The following is a 21,833-nucleotide window of genomic DNA, read 5'->3' on the forward strand; positions in this document are numbered from 1 at the left end:
TAAAAGGTGCATTTATATTTCCGAGAATGATTTAATTTTTTGTCTTTTGAATACAATATGATTTTGCCGCCATTGATCTTGTTGTAAAATACTGTCTTCTACACTTACAAATCTGCAAATATGATGGGCAGCAAAAGATCAGCTGGTTTATGATGTCTTGAACATGTAGACCCCTCCTTTTTTTAAAAACTCTTTTTATTGGCTTTTCTCATATTTATAAACCGTTGCTGTGTATATACATTTCATTTTTCTTGCCCGTGCTAATTTACTTTATTTTACAGAGGTTTGTTTTGTCCTTCATTTAACTAACTCTATGTACATTTTGTTGCCCTCTGGATCGGTCTATGATTCCCCCCCCTTCCCTCTCCACTCCCCCCCTCCCCCCACTTCCTCCCCCTCCTCCTCCCATTGGCTTCTGCACCCTTCTTCTTCTCTTGTGGTTTCACCACCTTCCTTCCGCCACCCCCCCCCCCCCTCGGGTTGCGCGGTCCTTTGGTTTCCCATCTCTCTTTTTTTCCCCCCTTAGCTTACTCTTCGTTGCTGGCCTCGAACAGGTTTTGCAGCAGGCCGACGAACTGCCCCCAAGCGAGCCAGTCGGCAGTTTTGGGTGGCACTTCCGATCGCCAGCCGAGCAGGATTCTTCGGCGTGCGATTAGGGAAGCAAAAGCAAGGGCATTGGCTCCCTTCCCTGTATGTAGCTCTGGCTGCTCCGATACCCCGAAGTTTGCCACTATTGGGCATGGCTTCACCCTCACCCACACAACCTTGTACATTGCCTTGGAGAAGGCTGTCCAGAACCCAGCAAGCTTGGGGCAAGCCCAAAACATGTGGTTGGCCGGGCCCCTCTGGCACCGCTCACATTTGTCCTTCACCTCCGGGAAGAACCTGCTCATTCTGGTTCTGGCCAGGTGTGCTCTGTGCACCACTTTGAGCTGCATTAGGCTTAGCCTTGCGCAGGAGGAGGTGGAGCTATCCCTGCTCAGTGCTTTGCTCCAGAGTCCCCATCCTACCTCAGTCCCCAGTTCGTCCTCCCATTTTTGTTTGGTCTCGTCCAGTGGTGACCAAGCTCTGTCCAGTATCTGTCCATATATGTTCCCACATAGCATCCCCTTCCCGCTGCTTGTGCCCTGCTCAGATCCTCTAGTAGTGTGCTTTCTGGGGCCCCGGGGTACCCTACTGTCTCTTTGCGGAGGAAGTGCTTTATTTGGAGATGTCTCAATTCCTGTCCTTTTGCTAGTTTCCACTTCCTTGTCAGTTCGTCCAGTGTCGCCAGTCTGCGCCCTACATAAAAGTTCCCGACCGTCAATGTGCCCCGTCCCGCCTCCATCTTTTTGAAGGTGGTATCTAGCATGGCTGGGGGGAGTTTGTGGGAGTCATGGGGGACATTTTAGTTAACCGTTGAAGGTCTCTTCTAACTTCCTCCACCAGGCTGGTCAGGTTCCACTTGTGGATCTGTGTCCAGTCTCTGGCTATTTGGATTCCCCAGGTAACGGAACCTGTTCTGGGCCGTTTTAAACGGGGGCCCCTTCAGCTCTGTCCCACACCCTTTTGGGTTCACTGGGAATACCTCGCTTTTGCCCAGTTTGTAGCCCGAGAAGGTTCCAAACCTTTTCAGTATTTGCAGTATTGCCTTCAGTCCCTCCTGTGGCTTCGAAACATAGAGGAGCAGGTCATCTGCATAGAGTGAGACTCTGTGCTCTCTGTCGCCTCTCCGGATTCCCTTCCAGCTTTTCGCGTCCCGCAGGGCTATCGCCAGGAGTTCGATCACTAGCGCGAACAGGAGTGGGGACAGGGGGCAACCCTGTCTTGTTCCTCTCTGTAGCTGGAAGTATTCAGAGCTGGTGGTGTTAGTTCGGACATTTGCTTTGGGAGCGTAGTACAGGAGCCTCACCCAGGCGGTGAATCCTGCTCCTAGCCCAAACCTTTTCAGTACCTTGAGGAGGTAGTTCCATTCGACTGTCGAAGGCCTTTTCTGCATCCAGGGAGATGATCACCTCTGGTGTTCTCTCCGCGGGGGTGGTCATTATCACATTCAGCAGCCGCCTGATGTTCGCTGTGAGCTGCCTGCCCTTGACAAAGCTCCATTTGGTCCTCCGCGTACCTCTGGTACGCAGACTTCCAGTATTTTGGCCAGGACCTCAGCGAGTTAGCAGTGAAATGGGTGTAATGAATCTGTATGATCCACATTCCGTCAGGTCTTTATCTTTTTTGGCCTACGCTAGCGTGGGGGGTAGGATGCCCCCTGCCAGTGAGTCTGCTAACATGTCCTTTAGGTGTGGGGCCAGGACTGGTGCGAATTTTTTGCAGTAGTCCGCCGGGAACCCGTCGGGTCCCAGTGCCTTCCCCGCCTGCATGGAGCTGCTGCACTCCTTGTTTTCTCCCAGGTCTATTGGTGCTTCCAGCTCCCCCCGTCTGTCCTCTCTCCCCCCACCTCCACCCCCTTACTGGTAGTTCCAGTCTGTCTAGGAACTGATCCATTCCCGCATCTCCGTTGGGGGGTTTGGAGGTGTACAGTCCCCGGTAGAAGGTCTCAAATGCCCAATTGACCTCCTTTGGCTCTGTTATCAGTCTGCCTCCTCTATCCTTAACCTGCGCTATTTCCCTCGTGGCTGCCTGCTTTCTCAGCTGGTGAGCCAATAGGTGCCAGCCTTGTCTCCATGTTCGTAGAAGGTCCCCCATGTCTTGCGGAGTTGGTACACTGCTTTCCTAGTGGATAGCAGGTTAAAGACCAGTTGCAGCTTTTCCTCTCCGCCAGCAGCCCTACGGTCGGGGCTCAGAGTATTTTCTATCGATTTCCAGAATGGAGTCCACTAGTTGTTGCCTGGCCACCCTCTCTTCCCTATCTCTGCTTGCCTTGTAGGCTATGATCTCTCCTCTGATTACAGCCTTCAGTGCCTCCTAAAATGTGAAGGGTGAGACCTCCCCATTTTGGTTGTTACTAACGTAATCGCCTATGGCCCGCGATATTTTTTGGCAGAAGGCCTTGTCGGCCAGGAGGTCTGTGTCCAGCTTCCAGTGGCTCCAACCTCACATCCATATAATGTGGAGCGTGGTTGGAAATAACGATCGTGGAGTAGTCCGTTCCCGTTATCCCTGGAAGCACCGATTTCCCCACTGCAAAGAAGTCGATGCGGTTGTATACCTTGTGCACCTGCGAGAAAGACAAGAACTCCTTTTCATCATAGAATTTACAGTGCAGAAGGAGGCCATTCGGCCCATCGAGTCTGCACCGGCTCTTGGAAAGAGCACCCTACCCAAGGTCAACACCTCCACACTATCCCCCATAACCCAGTAACCCCATCCAACACTAAGGGCAATTTTGGACACTAATGGCAATTTATCATGGCCAATTCACCTAACCTGCACATCTTTGGGCTGTGGGAGGAAACCGGAGCACCAGGAGGAAACCCACGCACACAGGGAGGATGTGCAGACTCCGCACAGACAGTGACCCAAGCCGGAATCGAACCTGGGACCCTGGAGCTGTGAAGCAATTGTGCTATCCACAATGCTACCGTGCTGCCTTTTCTCCCGGGTGAGGAACCTCCACGGGTCCACTGCCCCCATCTGTTCCATGAAGGTCCTAGCTCCCTAGCCATGCCAGACTTTTTTCTAATCAGTCAATCAGTGGGTCCAGCACGCAGTTAAAGTCGCCCCCCATGATCAGTCGGTGTGTGTCAAGGTCGGGGATTTCCGCCATGGTCTTCTTTATGAATTCTGTGTCTTCCCAGGTGGGAGCATACACATTTACCAGTACGACCGGTGCCCCTTCCAGGACACCGCTGACCATGACGTACTGTCCCCTGGGTCGGTAACTGTCTTGGTTTCCGTAAACCTCGTCCTTTTGCTGATTAATATTGCTACCCACCTAGCCCTCGTCCTGTAGCATGAATGGTACGTCTGTCCCACCCAGCCCTCCCTTACCAGCAGTCGGTCCTTCTCCCTCAGGTGTGTCGGTTGTAAGTAGATTATGTCTGCTTTTAGGCTCCTTAGGTGGGCAAAGACTCTGGATCTGTTCACTGGACCGTTGAGTCCCCTTACATTCCAGGTAACAATCCTGGTGGGGGCTTTCTGACCCCCCCGGTCCTGTGGGATCACCCATACTTACCTGGTGGATGCGCCCCTGCAATTCGGGGTTTCCCTTTGCTAGGGGACCGTCCAAAATGGCCACGATCGCTGCTCTCCCCATCAGGTCGGGCCCCAGTGCTCCGGGGTAAGGCTCAGATGTAAGGCTCACTGGTTTATAGTTACCGGGGTTGTCTCAACTCCCCTTCTTGAACAAGGGGACAACATTTGCTATCCTCCGGTCTTCTGGCACTATTCCTGTAGACAAAGATGACTTAAAGATCAAAGCCAAAGGCTCAGCAATCTCCTCCCTAGCTTCCCAGAGAATCCTAGGATAAATCCCATCCGGCCCAGGGGACTCATCTATTTTCACACTTTCCAGAATTGCTAACACCTCCTCCTTATGAACCTCAAGCCCTTCAAGTCTGGTAGCCTGAATCTCAGTATTCTCCTCGACAACACTTGTCTTTTTCCTGTGTGAATACTGACGAAAAATATTCATTTAGCCCCTCTCCTATCTCCACGGACTCCACGCACAACTTCCCACTACTGTCCTTGACTGGCCCTACTCTTACCCTAGTCATTCTTTTATTCCTGACATATCTAAAGAAAGCTTTAGAGTTATCCTTGATCCTACCTGCCAAAGACTTCTCATCTCGCTTCCTGGCTCTTCTTAGCTCTCTCTTTAGGTCCTTCCTAGCTAACTTGTAACTCTCGAGCGCCCTAACTGAATCTTCATGTCTCATCTTTACATAAGCCTCCTTCTTCCTCTTATGCAGTGCTGATTTCGTCTTGTTGAACTCAGCCCTTCTTTTGGCCAGGTCTGCCCCAATGTCCTGATACACCCTTATGGCCTTGTCTTCCCATGTGCTGTGTTTCGTTTGCCGGGCCCACGTTAGGATTTTCTCCTGGTCTTGGAACCGGTGTAGCCTTGCGATAATCGCTCTGGGCTGCTTCCCGCCTTGGGATTGGGTCGTAACGACCTGTCTATTTCTGGTGGATTTGGGAATACCTCCTTTCCCACTAGCTTGCCCATCATTTGGGTGATGTAGCCTTTTGGGTCTCTGCCCTCCCTCCCCTCTGGCAGACCCACTATTCTAATGCTCTGCCGTCTGGACCTATTTTCCTGGTCCTCCACTTTCCCTCTTAGCCTCCCCTGGGCCTTTACTAACCTTTTCACCTCGACTTCTAGGGTTATCACCCTGTCGCTCTTGTCCAAGGCGGCCCTCTCCAACTCCAGAATCGTTTTTTCCTGTGCCTCCGCTTTCCTTTCCAGGCCTTCGATGGTCTGCTGCATTTTGTGGTTCGTTCCCACCAGCGCCTCCTTCACCATTGCTTGGAGCTCCGACCAGAGCCCCTCCTTTATGCTGGTCGCTGCGTCCTGCTCCGCTGTTAGTTCTGCCATCCTTTTCCCTTTCAGGTGCGCCTGAACCTCCAACTTGTCTTGTGGGGCCGCCTGCCTGCGTGTCCGTTGCTCCTGCACTTTCCTCTCGCTGCTGCTGCTGCTTGCGTCTTGTTGTCTCTTCGCTTTGGTGTTTTTCTTTCCTCCAGCCAATTGTCACTCTCTCTCTCTTTTCCAAGCTGCTGTTCGTTCCCCTGGGGTTGCTCCCACTACCCACCCCTCTCTCCTTTGCTCTTGTTGGGTCTGCCGCAGTCTTCCGGTTTTGTTTGGGGGGTGGGGTCGTTTTGAAGTTGATTCCCTTCCCTCCCCTCTCTTTCTTTTCTCTTCTATTCTCTCTTCTCTTTTCTTTTTCCTTCTCCCCTCCTATTTTCCCTTCTCTCTCACTGGGTCGGGGTGGGGGGGGGGGGGGGGGGGGTGGGGGAGGTCAGGAGAGAAGTTTTGTGTTCTGAATGGGGTGTCCCCTTTTTTGTCGCCGCTCACCACGTGGTCGCCACGGGTCCGTGTGGGGAGGGGTCTCGCTCTCTCCTGGTCGCTGGCTCCGCTCCCAAGCGCTTTCATCTCCAGCTCCGTGGGGTGGGGGGGGTCGCCGCTCCTCTTCTGCCGCTGCACTCCCCTGCTGTGGTCGGGCAAGTTCGCCTAGACCACTCCTTAACCCTTGTAGCCATGGAATCTCCTGGGAAAAAGCAAAAAAAACCCTGAAAAATCCTAGGCTAATAAGAGGAAAATTTATTACAAATTTGCTCTGCTTCCTCAGGCGATCAGATCAAATCAATGAGATCATTTTATGATGAAGACCCATGTTTAGTGTTGTTGCCGTGCCTGGTCCATGATGTGATTTACTTGAATGCAGATGAGTTAAAAGCAACCAGAATCCCCTTTGTAGCTGCTCAAGTAATTTTGCTTAGCTTCTCCAGAGCAAAAATATCTGTATTCTTAGCACAAAGCGGAAACCCTCCTCACTTTAACCAGGCATTTACACAACGTGACTTGTGACAAGAAAAATAGAATCCAGTGCCCTGCTTATATTCCTGCAACATCATTCTTCAAACCCAGATGTTTTTGCTGTTTTTCCACCGACTGTTTCGGACCATGCTACTCCAGTTGAATTTGAGGCACCTGAATTGTTGGTGGGGTGTTGTAACATAGGCACACAAAAATGATTTACAAGGGACACAATCGTTACATCAAAGTTATGACCACCAACATGCAATTCACTTTTTGTTTAAACATTTAAAAATAAAAAAGTACCATTGTTCGATATACTGGGCGGGATTCTCCAATAACGGTGCTATGTCCCTACGCCAGCGTCAAAACGCGAGCATTTCACTCTGGACTTTCCTTAAGAAAGCCCAGACTGATTCTCCAATTTGCAGGGTGCTAGCAGGGCCCTGGAGCCCTCCTCGCAGCTCTGGCTGCAGATATGGGGTTCTGCACTTCCAATCGGGAGTCTGCATGCGCACCGCGGCAGCCTGTGGCGGCTGCCCCGTGCGACATGGCGGACTCAGCCCGCGGAGTGGCACCAGTAATGTAGGTTCCCCCTGAGATCGTGTACGCCTGCAGATCGGTGCTGCCCGATCGCTTGCCTGGCCGTCTGTGAGGCCCCCCCGCCCCCCCCCCCCCCACCCCATCGGTGAAGGATCCCCCCGCTGCCCAACAGGGCAGAGCCGCCGGCCGTTCCTGACAGGCAAAACGTGGTGAGAACCACACCGTCGTGAACTGGGCCAGTTATCCTTGCAGAATCGGCGTAGGGGCCCCTGTCAATTGCCCCCTACCTGCGCCGCGTAGATCGTGCGTGCGCGATTCCCGCCGATTCTCTGGGTACCGGAGAATCGCGGGAGCGGCATCGCGCCGGATTTTGCCGTCAATGCCCATTCTCCACCCCCGCGCCGATCGCGATTTTGGTTCGGAGAATCCCGCCCACCGTTTCCAGATGAAAATCCAGTAATTTTAATGATAACAAAATCTTCCTGTGTCTTCCACAGGGCTTTAACTGCCCCTGTCCCTATAATGGTGCTGATGCTTTTAAAGCACAGGAATTGTCCAGACCACTTCCTTTCTTCAATACTGTGCCTCAAAGAGTGCAATGTGGAACCTCCCGTATTGCAATTAGACCTAATTCAGGCACTGAGGTCTGCATTTCTAGGGGATGAATCAGCCCAAGAGGTTTTGTAACAATTTTAGACATAAGAATAAAAAGTGTGCAGTTTACTTGTCTGTTAAATATTCAGAGATGCTGATTAAAAAACTTTTGTTCAAACATGTTTACTCTTTATTGCAAGTTGGACCTCCACAAAGACTCAAACATAAAGATCAAGCATCTGTTGGAACACAGTTATGATTTTTAATGAACTCCAGAATGATTTTCTGTATCCCAGGTAAAATGAGGTCAGGATTTGAAACAGCATTTTCCAACAAGTGTCGACCTTCCTCTCTCCCTTTCTCTGAGCACATCGACCTCTTCCAAAAATTCAATAAGCGGCCAGCTGGATTAAAAACAAACATGTTGAATGTACAAAACATGATTTTCTATAAAGGAAGCATTAAATGCAACCGTAATAAAAGACAAAAATATTAGTTTAACGCATATGAGAATTGCCTATAAATTAGTACTATGGCATCTTAAAATATTGATTTGTTTTTAATAGCAAGGAAGAAAACAACATACTGCTTTGTGTTTCAAGACATTAAAACACTACCCTAATTTCTAGGACTAATGAATTTTTTCCCTCTGCTAGATATAGGCATTCTCTGTAAGTTAATTTTCACCTCATCTCCGAGTGTGTATATATTACAAAACCTTCCACCGTTTAACATAATCCAGCAGTCGCAGAGAAGTTACAAAGGTGGCTGCTGAAGGAATTGTGAAGAATGGGGCTGATGAAGCAGTGGATGCTCATCTGAAGTTGAAAATATTTATATCTAAGGTGAATAAACAGTTTTTAGGATTTTGTGCGTTATGGAAGAAGGGAAATAATTCAGTACTGAAAAGCTGCAAATTTATTTGGTGACTATTTCATTTCCTTGCTCCTCTTTAAATAACCACCGAGGGGCACTGCAACACTGGAAGAAGCAGTTTAATGTCACCATTAACCTTTGCTATTTAATGTTCCAGTTGCAGAAATTCCACAGCAACATTGAGAGTTCAAATTGACTAAGAAACAAAATATTTTATTTACACCTTGCTTGTTTACTTTCTTTTTGGAATTTGTCTCAAGCAACTTACAGTTGTGTGTATTCATTAGATGAATTACATTGGGCGCAATTCAGCAGACAAATGTTAAAGTCCACTTCTGTAGCACCGAGAAACGCCCCGTTATTCAATGGCACTTAGGTATTTCTTTTGGCCTCGGGAGGTTGATCCCCGCCGAGGCTGCATTTAAAGGGAACGGCTGTTGCAGATTTGGGCGCCATTTTGACTGGTAGCACTTATCTCCTCCCATCCCCTTTCAAGCCCCCCCCCCACTTTTTTAACCCCCAACATTCTTGAGGTCCCCAGAAACATCGGCGGAATTCTCTGACCCCCCGTCGGGTCGGAGAATCGGCGCCGGCTGCGTGAATCGCGCCACGCCGCCCCGACCCCGGGACGCAATTCTCCGCAGTGCAGAGAATCGGCGCCATTGGCACCGGCGTAGTTGGCGTGGCGCCGGTCGGGGTATGCGCCGACTCTCCGGCCCGGGCTGGCACGGGCCGGCGCGCCAATTCTCCAGCCCGAATGGGCCGAGCGGCTGTCAACAAAAAGCCGAGTCTCGCCGGCGCCGTTCTAACATCCTCTGAGCCGATGGGACCTCGGCGTTGAAGGGTCCGGGGACGGCCTGTTGGGGGGGGGGGGAGGGGAGGTCCGACACTGGGGGGAGGGGGGGCCTCCGTAGTGGCCTGGCCCGCGACCGGGGCCCACCAGTCGGCGGGCTGGCCTCTCTGCCACCCAGCCTCCTTTCCTCCGCGCCGGCTCCTGTAGCCCTGCGGCATTTGGCGTCAGAGCCGCCGCGGGGAAGAAGGCCACTGCGCATGCGCGGACCCTGCGGCGCCGGGTTCAGGCCGGGATCGGCTGCTGGAGCGGCGGAGGTGGCTCCAGCGCCGTCCTAGCCCCCTGTGGGCCGCAGAATGGGGTCCCGGAATGGGCGCCGACGCCAGAGTAAAACACTCCCGTTTTTACTCCGGCGTCGGCACTTAGCCGCCCATTGGGAGAATTCTGACCATTCTACCTCACCCCCCACCAATTAGCAAGCTCCCCCACCTCGGCCCGACCTCTGGAAGTGCCAACCTGGCACCCCGCAGTGCCCATGGCAACATGGCAGTGGAAGGGTGGCATTGCCAGGGTGTTATGCTGGCAGTGCCAAGGTGACCAGGTGCCAGGGGGAGTGCCAGGTACCACTCTGCCCTGTCCCCAACCATCCGCGTTTCTCCAATGGTCTGTGAGATTCCACAAGGTGCCGTTAAGCCTGGTCTACGTTTGTGTGGGCCAGTACTAAACAGCGCCCTAAACTAAAACAGTTGGCTCATTTAAATATGCAGATTTGGCAGAGTAAGCCGGGTGACACGTGATCAGCCCGGCGCCCAGCTCTTGATTGGTGTCTCTTCGGCGCAACATCGAGGGCCGAAGGGCCTGTACTGCGCTGTAATGTTCTATGTTCTTGCACGATTTCCCCATTGCGCTTGCATCTGTATTGGGCGCAATGGGGTCACTGAATTATGCGCATTGTGTTTCACATAGCCTGCAGCAGGGATTTCCTGACATTTTGTTTCATTTACAAAGATTAGGAATGGCGCTTTATGGCATGTTTGGGTTGTTTGCAAAAGTCAAATAACGAATGAAAATAACCAAATAACTTCACTCTGATTGTAACAAACAACAAAGAACAATACAACACAGGAACAGACCCTTTGTGATACAAAACCTTGGCCAAATCCCTCTATACCCATCCTATTCATGTATTTGAAAGAACAAAGAACAATGGGTGGGATTCTCCCATTCGGCGGCAGAGTGTCCACGCTGTCGGAAACGCCATCGCGTTTCACGACGGCGTGAACGGGCCGCTGGGCGTATCGATTCTGGCCCCTACAGGGGGCCAGAATGGCATTGGAGCGGTTCACGCCGCTCCAGCCTCCCATCCCGGCGCGAACTGTGCGCCGCGGGATCCGAGCATGCGCAGTGGCGCGGCGCCAACCAGTGCATGCGCGGTGGCTTCCCTCAACGCACCGGCCCCGATGCAACATGGCGCGGGAGAACAGGGGCCACCACGGAAGGAAATAGGCCCTGGGAGCGAGAGGCCGGCCCGCCAATTGGTGGGCCCCTATCGTGGGCCAGGCCCCATCAGTGGCACCCCCGGGGTCAGAGCCCCCCTTCCCGCCCCCACAGCCGCCCTCCAACCCTGCACGCAGAGTTCCCGCTGGCTGCGACTATGTGTGGATGGCGCCGGCGGGACTCTACCTTTTTAGAGCGGCCGCTCGGCCCATCCCGGGAGAATCCCGCCCAATGTTTTTCTGAAATGTAGTGAACAATGCATTTTAATGTAATTTGTCACAACATATGCCAGTTTATATTACTTGTGATTGTGTAAAATGTATTCATTAAAATGTAATGTTGCCTTCAATACAGTTAAAAGACATATTAGCTGCCCACCTGTCATTTTGTTTCCTTCGTATAAAATATCAAGTGCAACAAGGGCCCAATTCTCCTCTTTACTCAGGTCAAGAATAGATGGTGCTTTATCAGTGGCTAATAACATTCGCTGAGGGAGATAAACTTGGAAGATATTGGTTTGGTTAAAGTTTGTGGGAAAATGAGTGGCAGCAATAAAATCAACTGCATTGCCCCAGCTGATGCCAAACTGCGCTTCAGGAGTCGAAATGTATGTTAATCTGTCAAAGAAAAGAACTTCAATAAAATAAAGAATTTCAAATTTACAAAATTTACACCACAATTGCTTATTGTTTCATGCAGTTGAGTACTTTTAGAAATCGTAAAGTGACATTCAAAAACCACTGGGAATTGTCAAAGTTCAATAAGAAGAGGAGCACACCGGTATAAGGGGCAGCACAGTAGCACAGTGGTTAGCACAGTTGCTTCACAGCTCCAGGGTCCCAGGTTTGATTCCCGGCTTGGGTCACTGTCTGTGCGGAGTCTGCACGCTCTCCCCGGTATGTCTGTGGGTTTCCTCCAGGTGCTCCGGTTTCCTCCCAAAGATGTGCGCGTTAGGTGGATTGGTCGTGCTAAATTGCCCTTAATGTCCAACTGGTGGGGTTACTGGGTTATCGGGATAAGGTGGACGTGTGGGCTTGGGTAGGGCGCTCTTTCCAAGGGCCAGTGCAGACTCGATGGGCCAAATGGCCTCCTTCTGCACTGCAAATTCTATGATTCTAAATACTGAGACTGCTATACAGGGGTGGATCCGCAGCAAGCAAGGAGCTATGCTCACAGGGACATAGAGATAGGCAGAGAGCACTAAAACATCATGGATTGATTCTCCAGTCCACCAGCTGTGTGTTCCTCAGTGACGTGCCCTCGCTGACAGTGGGATTCTCCGTTCCCGCCACCTGCCAAGGGATTTCCCATTGTGGCCACCCCATGCGGCAAGGAACCGCACGGGAGTTGGGTACAATACTGGCAGAATGGAGAATCCCGCCAGTGGAGAATTCCATCCCATGATCCTGCACTCTTCAGGAGAATTGCCTACTTCGATTGAAGGATCACCATGGAATTATAAAATGTTTACAGTGCATAAAGTAATTCAGCCCATCGAGTCCTTGCTGGCTCTCTGCAAGAACAACTCCGCTCGTCCCTCTCCCCTGCCCTTTCCCCTAGCCTGAATTGTCTGTTCCCTTCAGTATGCTTATTCAATTCTCTTTTGAAATTTGTAATTGAACCTGCCTCCATCACACTCTCTGGAAGTGCATACCAGATCCTAAGCACTCACTGCATAAAAATGTTTTCCTGAAGATTGGTTCGTTTGCTATTCACTGTATTCACCGCAAATCAGCATCCTCTATTTCTTGACACTCAACATATCGGAAAAGTGTCTTTCCATCTACTCAGCACGATTTAAGGCATGTTTGTGTGGACCAGTGCTAAACAGTGCCATGGCAAGGCCTCCCCGGCATGGGCATTGGTTCCCGGGCCTAATGCCTCACTTAAATATGTTAATCTGGATCTCACCCAGCGAGGGTGAGATCCAGATCCTGACGTCTCGCAAGATCTCGTTAGATCTCGCGGCGCATTCCGAGCATCGCAAATCTCGCAAGAGGTCTCTCATGAGATTTAACGTGCCTGTGGCGTCACCGAGTTGGGTGCGAAGAGGCCATTTGATCGCGCCCACTCTGTCTAGACCCTTCATGGTTTCAAACACCTCTATCAAATCTCCTCTCAACCTTCTCATCTCAGGAATACAACCCCAACTTCTCTGGTGCATCCAATTAACTGAAATCCCTCATCCCTGGAACCATTCTCACAGATCTTTCCTACCCCTTCTCTGAAGCCTTCACAAACTTCCTAACATGTGCTACCCAGAATTGGACACAATACCCCTGAACCATGATTCAATTGAATGGTGGTGCAGGTTCAATGGGAAATGTCCTCCCCCTAGCCCTATTTCTCCATTCATATGTCTTTAGGATCAAACACAAAGAAGTAAACAAAGAAGTAGGTTTTACGAACCATCTTAAAGGAGAGAGGGGCAGAGAGGCTTAAGAAGGCAGCTTAGGTTTACAGACAGCTGAAGGCACAGCACCAATCGTGGGCCCATTACAATGGGGGTTGAGCAGAGATCTTGGAGATTTGAAAGGCTGGAGCAGGGTACAGGGATAGGGCGGAGAGGCTCTAGATAGATTTTAAAACAAAAATGAGAATTTTTGTATTGAGGCATTGCTTACGGGTCCAATGTAGATTAATGAGCATAGGGGTATTGGGTAAGCAGGACCTGGTGTGAGTTAGGAAATGGTGAAGCACTGATAGGAGAAAGAACAATTTACTTGGAGCTGAAGAAAAGTCACCCAGTTCATAGGATGAAAGCACTCAAATAAGTATGATAAATTGAAAGAAATAAAAACAGACACGCAAAAAAAACCTTTCAGAAAATTTTTGAAGTGCAGCTTTGATTGATGATACATGAGCTGTCCACATATATTGCCAAACATTATCCTCTTCTGCTGGGATGGTAGGTGACAGCTTGTTTTGGGAAAACTCCTTTGTTTTTTTCAGAAACTGTGAAAACAAATGGCAAATAAATGCCGAGACCAGTCTATTTAAGCAATTCAATTTTTTTAAATTAAGGTGATTATAGAAACTACACAAGGTTGATGGAATGTACTTGGCAAAGCTGTAATATAACCAACTCTATCTCAAATGTTGTGAAACATCCTCAATTCAGCATTGGTACTGATTGGAAATATCGTGCTGTGGTATGAATCCTCTCTCATACCTGCACCACCTGCAGCTCACTTCCCTCTCCTCTCTCACCTCCTTTCACTCTCCTACAATCACTGTACCATGCTTTACACTACCTCCTTCTCCTACTCACCCAAACCTGCGCCTCCTATTCTCAACGCCATAGTGATCTTCACTTCTCTATTACTCACATCTTACACGCAACATATGAACTATTTGCCCATAATCGTCATAAGGCTAGCACTAACGCAGTCCTTTCTTTTGTGCAAACTAGGTTGTACACAACATAAGAGACTAGGCAGAAGGTGGAAAGGCAAGAGTCCAATCATACATGCTTTCTCAACTGAAGGACATCCTCTACTGCTAACCCAAGTACCATGCCAAGTTTCTCACCAAGGTAATTTTATAGCTTTCCTCCTTATCCTCTGCACCAAGTGACTACTCACTGTAAAGTAAAAATGGGAAAATATGTCATTTGAAACATGGAAGTTTGGCAAAACTTGACCTGAGGATACATGAGAAAATGTAGGGAAAAATCCCATGAAGGGTTAACAGCAGCTGCAAAAGAAGGTTTTGAAATGCTGATAGCCTTTATCAAGCAGGCATTAAGAAAACAGCTTGTGACTATTCAAGCTGTAAAACTGATGCATGTCTTTTAAGTCACAGCAGATTGAACTTTTAGTTATATGGAAAAAAGCTATATTTCACACCTTCTTTGAAATTAATTATTTTAGTAAGCAGCTAAAAAAGAATTGCTAGGATCTTCAGTTGAATTGGGTGACAAATGTTTAGGTGTGAAATCTTGCTTACACCAGGTGAATATGGGAAGCTGGAGACAACATGTCCATGAGAACACATGTTAACCCCAAATCGGAGTCAGAATTCTGACAAGCTAAGGGCACTATTTGGTAATAAAGCAACTTTAGAAGTGACAGAAACCAGATGTAACACCCTTCTAGGATTAAAGCACTTTTGAACATCACAAGGGAAACAATGTAATCAGAGTTCGATGAGCTGAAGTAATTCTCAACATGAATACATAGTCGTGTTAGAAATAATTCAGATTAAAGGTACCTTGAACAATCAAGAGTAAAATAAAGTTACTTTATGATAATGTCATATAAACTTAATAACTGCTAGAAGGAGAATATAAACCCTTGGGGATAGCCAGCAGAGTCAGCTCTCATAGCTGCCCTCGGTCATGGGAAGGATAGAGCACAGAAACCGAGCAGAACAGCGAATCCATCTGTGGAAGACCAAAAGCTAAAGAAGAGAGATTGTCAAGGTAGACCTGAGGTCGTTTCAACCAACTAGGAGAATCCAGAATCAATACCTTTTAATTTTCTGTAAAGACAGTGATTGCATCTTTTAAAAGAAAAAATATAATAACAAAATAACTTATAAGTTTTAACCTGAAACAGTGGTTATTACTAAGTCTACTTTACTTACTTAGCAACGTGGGACCCAGGATCGATGCTACTAAGTGGTAAGTAGATAAAATCTTCTATGAAGATATGGGTTATACTGGGGGATAACTTGAAAATATAGATTGACCCGAATAGCACACACCTAAGTCTGCATATGAGTCAGGGAGTGAGAATCCCTGTTCACCATTTAGAATGTCTTATTGACCCTTTTTAATATAGGGGGAATTCTAAGAATAGTGGTGAGTTTTTTACTTTATCACCCACCATCTCAACTCATCATGCCTGCTTTCCTATGAGTTCACTGCTCTTCTAACTTCTCAATCTCTCCCAACCCATAATGACAGCTACCCCGTCAGGGTTATCATTTCATATGATCTCTTTATTACCTTTGTGCCAATTACATATAGGACCATCTTTGAACACTTCTTTGCATCCCTCTTCATTCTTTCACTCCTTCACCAAAGCCCAATCCCTTTGTTGTCCATTCTGGAAAAGCAAATGGCCCAGATCACATCCAATCACTCTTTCCAAATTATCTAGCTTTTGTCCCTTAATTTGCCATGACGTTTCTGCAGCTACAATCTGCACAATCACATTCTCACTTCCTCCTTTGTTGCCCTAGTCCAGAAGAAAACCACCCTTCTCTCTTACTGCAACCATTTCCTCAGTACGACCATCATCTCTGCTCCCTTAAGGGGCATAGACTTGAATGCTTATGGGAAACAATTGGATTAGCCATTCATTAGCATATTTGGCTGATCCACATAAAGTATTATTGGGTTCTGCTCTCATCTGCTAAAACAGCTTACTATTCCAGGAGTATCCTGAAATGCAAAGATAACCAACCTCCTGAAATAAAAATAGAAATGCTGGAAAATCCAGCAAGTCTGGCAGCAGCTGTGGAGCGAGAAACAGAGTTAATGTTTTGAGTCCGTATGACTCATAGCCAACCATCCGTTTCTCTTTGTTAAAAACAATCTTCTTAAATCCCTCTCCCCATCTCATCCAAGAACTGATCTCACAGCTTTCTTCAGTTTGTCTCCTCTTTTGCCTCATGCCCTCTCTGAGTCCCTCTTATCTACAAGACTCTCCTCTAAACTGCTGGCCATATCACTGGTCCCTATGTCAGATGATACTGTAAACAGTTCCTTTTAATCAGGTCTTTGCCCCTCCCTTCAGATCTGCAAATATCATCTCTCTCCACAGGAAAGAGCCCTCTGACCCCGCAAAGTATTCCCCCATCTCAACCTTCCTTTCCTTTCCAAAGTCTGAGTGTGCTGTCACCTTCCAATTCTGTGTTCATTTTCAATCAAACACCCTGTTTGAATCACAGGTTTTGACTCATGCCAGAACATTTGTTTTTAAATTTAGAGTTCCCAATTCTTTTTTTCCAATTAAGGGGCAATTTAGTGTAGCCGATCCATCTAACCTGCACATCATGGGTTGTGGGGGTGAGACCACGCAAACGTGGGGAGAATGTGCAAACTCCACATGGGCAGTGACCCAGAGCCAGGATCAAACCCGGGTCCTCAGTGCTGTGAGGCAGCATTGCTAACTACTGCACCACCGTGCCGCCCTCTGACAGAGAACTTAAGCACCTCTTATAAAAGTCACACATGCCTTACTGTTTGACTGCAGCTAAACTATCCTTCACTTTCCTTCAGTCACAGGGTAGTGAACCTGTGGCATTCTCTACCACAGAAAGCTGTGATGGCCAAGTCACTGAATATATTTAAGAAATAAATAGATTTCTAGACTCTAAGGATTTCAAGGGGTATGGGGAGAGATAGAGGATCAGCCATGATCTTATTGAATGATGGAGCAGACTCGAAGGGCCGAATGGCCTTATCCTGCTTCTATTTTTTATGTTCCTTTGGATGAACACACCATCCTCCTCCAGTGCCTTTCCTCATCATCCAGCTGGTTGGGACTGCTCTTGTTTGGTTCCATTCTTATGTATTGAGTTGTAGCCAGATATTCACCTGCAATGACCTCTCTGTGATCATGTATTCTTATATCCCCAAAAGGACAAAAACAGTAAAATACCTGAAAATGAAAATCTAGTCTTACTGATTTTTAGTGGGATTTGAAAATTTTGATTTGGTTTTTCCTTCTGAGTCTGGAATCCATCAAGGGTCTATAGTGCTTCCCTCCGATTTCTCATCTATGTGCTGCCTCTCAGCAGCGGGCTTCTCCAGTCGCTGACTCTGAAATCATGTTCGGCGATTGGCCGGAGAATCCCCGTTTGCGACAAAATCGAGGGCAGTGCCGTTTTTGCGATGCTCCGCCACCTTGAAAGTGGTGCACTCAGGGAGAATGCCGCACGCCGTATGGGCAGCCTCAGGACGTCACCTGAGGCCCTCCCCTGATCCTCCGCCCCCGATCGGCTGATGTTCCCGATGGCGTGCGTCAATCATGCAATTTTTTTTCCGGGGACCTCGCATGGCGGCTGCGGACTGAGTCCAGCGCCGCCACAGTCGGGGGGGGGGGGAGCCATTCCGCGGGCTTGGGGGGCTTTGGCGGGGGCTGGGGCACTGGTGGTGTGTGGTCTGGGGGTGGCGAGGCTGGTTACAGGGGGGCAGTTTTTGGCAGGCCGGGTCCGCGCGCATGTGTGGCCATGGACCCGGCAATTCTCCGGCTGCTATTTCCCTACCGGACGGAGGGTCCGGGCACCGTTTATTCTGGCATGAACGCCATTGTTCCCATGCCGGCATCAGCATGTAGTCTGCAAATCAGAGAATCCAGCCCAACATTTATTTTCACTTGCGCAAATAGCTCTATTTTACCATCACTACCAGTCTATGTTTTATGTTGAAGTTTTTAAATACTTCAGTGTGCACCCTGATATCCATGGACACATTATCCAAGGGCACCTGATGAAACACACTCATTTGGCTTGGGATAGACATGATTGCATCTCTCACTTTGGCACCCATTTACTACCTGAAATGGTATGATTTGATTTGTATACCATGATCTTTTAACTCAGTGTGGCACTGAACAAGTTATTGCCTGTCTTGGGGATGGCACGGTGGCACAATGGTTAGCAACGCTGCCTCACAGTCACCAGGGACTCGCGTTCAATTCCAGCTTTGGGTCACTGTCCGAGTGGAATTTGCACATTCTCCTTGTATCTGCCTGGAATTCCTCCGGGTGCTCTTGTTTCCTCCCACAGTTCAAAGATGTGCTGGTTAGGTTGATTGGCCATATTAAATTGTCCCTGAGTGTACAAAGATGTGCTGGTTAGGTATGGTTACGGGGTAGGGTGGGGAAGTGGGCCAAGGTAGACCGAGTTATTTCCCAGCAAGTATTTGACACCCATAGTAACAAAATCCGTAACTAAGTCACATCTATAAGCAACTAAGTCACATTTAAGAAATAGACAAACAATTTGCATTAATGCCCTGAATCAATACCTTTTTTACTGTGTGAATCTTTTGGAGAGAGATGCACATCACCTACCACTATCAGTGACTGTGCTGCTCCTGTATCTCTAAGGATAACACTGACTTGCCAACCTCACTGGACATAAATGGAGATACTTCAGCATTAGAATTTTTAGAGGTTACGGGGATAGGGTGGGTGATTGGGCCTAGGTAGGGTGCTATTTCAGAGGGTCAGTTTCAGACTCAATGGGCAGAATGGCCTCCTTCTGCATTGTCGGAATTCTATGGTCTGCGCGCTTTGTAGGTGCACGGTAAGTATTTGAATATATGCAAAATTTCAAAAACTCGAATAATCAGCATACCTGAAAAAATGTTGTCCATTTAGCCATTGTGTCAGGGATGAGTATATGGCAGTCTGCAGTGTTGTAACAAAAATCATCCTTGTGGTCTTCAGGAGGCAAGATTTCTATTTCAAAAGGCCATTCATCAAAGAAGCCTGCTTCAACTGCTCCCAGAAATGGTATTGTAGCCAGATAGTAATTCATACCTAATACAAAAATGAATACCAAAATATGTGGAGGTCAGAAGATCATTTTGATGTATAGAGCTTCATAAACAGTCAGGGCAATTTACAGCATCTAAATCCTCCCAATCTCCCACGTTGAACATGGTGGTTTGCTGGAATAACTGGATATTAATGGAATGGAATCCTTTGCAAATTGTACGTTCCCCAGGTTCCAGAAGATAGCATAATTCAGTGAGAGTCTTCCTGGAGGAGTGTAGTTACCTTTGGGTCAGATTATGTAATTGCTGGTGTGCCTGTGCATGTGTGTCAGATATATATGTGCGAGGGCGGCTGTTGTTTGATTTTTGGCGCTGAGCTTCTGACGCTTTTAACACATCTTTAGTCAGGACATCAATTTTAATAGCAGGTTTACAGAAAGTTGTTGATTCTTTCAAGTCACTGGGATTTACCTGCACAACTTAATTTTCAGCAGCCTTTCCCAGGGAATATGGTAGTACCTTACCCCAGCCAAGTCATTTCCTCGCAAGAATTTGACACCTATAGTAACAGAATCCGTAACTCAGTCACATTTATAGGCAAATAAGTCACATTTAAGGAATAGGCAAACAATTTCCATTGATGCCCTGAATCAATACCTTTTTATTGTGTGAATCTTTTGGAGAGAGATGCACGTCACCTACCACTATCAGTGACTGTGCTGCTCCTGCATCTCTAAGGATAACAACTGGCTTGCCAACCTCACTGGACATAATTGGAGATGCTTCACCATTAGAATTTTTACAATTTCCTGCACCATGATTTACTCCATCACTAAACACAGGAGACCCCATTGGCTTGTCATAAGCTTTACCTGCTAGGACAGTATTCTCTGGAAGGGCACTGTGCAACTGTACAAGTCTCATTTTCGAAATCGTAATCGGCGATCGGGCGGAGAATCAATTACAACCCCAGAATCGGGACCGGCACCGGTTTGCAATTTCCCCCCCTCCAAACCGGCGTCATCGTGACGCGTGCCACATGCAGTCACAATGCCGTTGGTGCCTCATCGGCCGGCCCATTCCCAAAGCTCCGCCCCCGAAGGGCCGAGTTCCCCACGGCACGGGGCACGGGTTCTCCTAGATTTTGTGAACCCGGCGTGCCGGCTGCAGACAGTTTTCAGCGCAGCCACACTTGATCGGGATCTGTGCCGCAGGCCGGGGTTGGCCGTCTGTCAGGGCTGGGGGAACTAGTGGGGGTGGCCGTGGAGTGGCCAGGGGCTGGGCAATGGAGTCGCGGTCGGCAGGCTAGGTTTAGCGCATGGCCGGCACCATGTTGTACGGCGCGACCAGTGCAGGTTGTCAGCCTTGCACATGCATGGCCCGGGACCCGGCCATTCTCCGACTGTTTTCAGCGTGGGCGCCGGTTGTTTCAGTAGGTGCCAGTGGAATAACTGGATTCCCCTCATTGGTACTGGAATCAGTGAGGGGCCGGTGGCGAATTTCCTGTTGGGAAAGTCAACACATTCTATGCTGGCATCAGCACTTAGTCTCCAGAATGGAGAACCCAGCTCCTAGTTCCCTAATGTCCTTTGGGGGAGCAACTTTGCCACCCTTACCTGGTCTGACCTACATGTAACTCCAGACCGGCAACAATGTGGTTGACTCTTAGATGCCCTCTGAATTGGCCTAACAAGCCACACAGTTCAATGGCAATCAGGGATGGGAAAGAAATGCTAGCCCACATCCAATAAATAGAAAAAAAATCAATGCCATTTTCTTCCTTATGCTTCAATGGGTGAGCTAATTCTGCAATAATATCTGCCTTCCAAGCTCCTAAATTGATGTCCAATTTCTATGCTATAGCCTTCAAATTATCTTTTGTCAACTGCTTCAGGGCACTAAGAAACAAATCAGTTTTCTCCAAGAAGATCTGAGCATTTGAAGTCACCGTGTTGAGTTCCCACTGAACACAGCAAAAAGTAAATGTGAAATCGTGTTTGTTAAGATTCTGGAAATTCCAGTAGAACTGTTTTACAGCCTCAAGAATCTAACCCAACAAGCCCACAATTTGTTATGAGCCCTAAAGTGACTGACAACTTTTAAAATGAGATGAGTTTTCCAAATGACCCAAGGAAGATAATCAAAGGTCAAGATTTCGCTTTTTGAAAACGTTTACTGTAGCAAAAAACCAAAATCAACAAAATTCAAACATTAATTAACAGGAAAACATGAATTCAAATAAAGAGGTAAATTTTCACTTTAAGTAGTCAGTGCAACAATGATACATCATGCACAGCTACAGGCAATTCATGTGTGGCATTAAAAATCACAATCCTCCATTTTTCCCAAGTGGAGATTGAGTTCCTTTACTGATACAGGAGGTAGGCCTGAAGTCCCTACAGAAGGCAATCTCACCACAACCAGGTGAGGGTTTTCTAGCAGTGATGTACAATCTCTCTGTTTGAACAGGGGGCTCTTTAGTCTGCCACTAGATGCAGCACTGTCAGCTGGCAGGGGTTTCACCAATGAAAAGTTCTGCTGCCACTAAATTGCACGTGTTTTCCATGTACACTGCTGGCACTTGTAACTTTAATTATAATTGCATGGGAAATGTCAAAAAGAGAGAAAGCAGAACTGGCGCACAGTTCAGCTTATGACATCAGAAATGG

General features: G+C 48.2%; 1 protein-coding gene across 1 annotated transcript in view; it reads right to left on the bottom strand.

Annotated features, from left to right (window-relative positions):
• Positions 1–7,713: 7,713 nt before the first annotated feature.
• The window catches only part of LOC140411472 (protein LEG1 homolog), a 57,777-nt gene continuing 43,657 nt past the window's right edge, over positions 7,714–21,833 (bottom strand). Inside the window, exons 3-6 of the mRNA XM_072500569.1 lie at positions 19,023–19,207; positions 13,528–13,664; positions 11,088–11,326; positions 7,714–7,950 (exon numbers count right to left, since the gene is read on the bottom strand). Coding sequence (XP_072356670.1) covers positions 7,778–7,950; positions 11,088–11,326; positions 13,528–13,664; positions 19,023–19,207 — 734 coding nt within the window. The 3' untranslated portion in view covers positions 7,714–7,777. The remainder of the gene's footprint in view (positions 7,951–11,087; positions 11,327–13,527; positions 13,665–19,022; positions 19,208–21,833) is intronic.

Source organism: Scyliorhinus torazame, chromosome 4, assembly GCF_047496885.1.
Source record: "Scyliorhinus torazame isolate Kashiwa2021f chromosome 4, sScyTor2.1, whole genome shotgun sequence".
NCBI classification, from domain to species: Eukaryota; Metazoa; Chordata; class Chondrichthyes; order Carcharhiniformes; family Scyliorhinidae; genus Scyliorhinus; species Scyliorhinus torazame.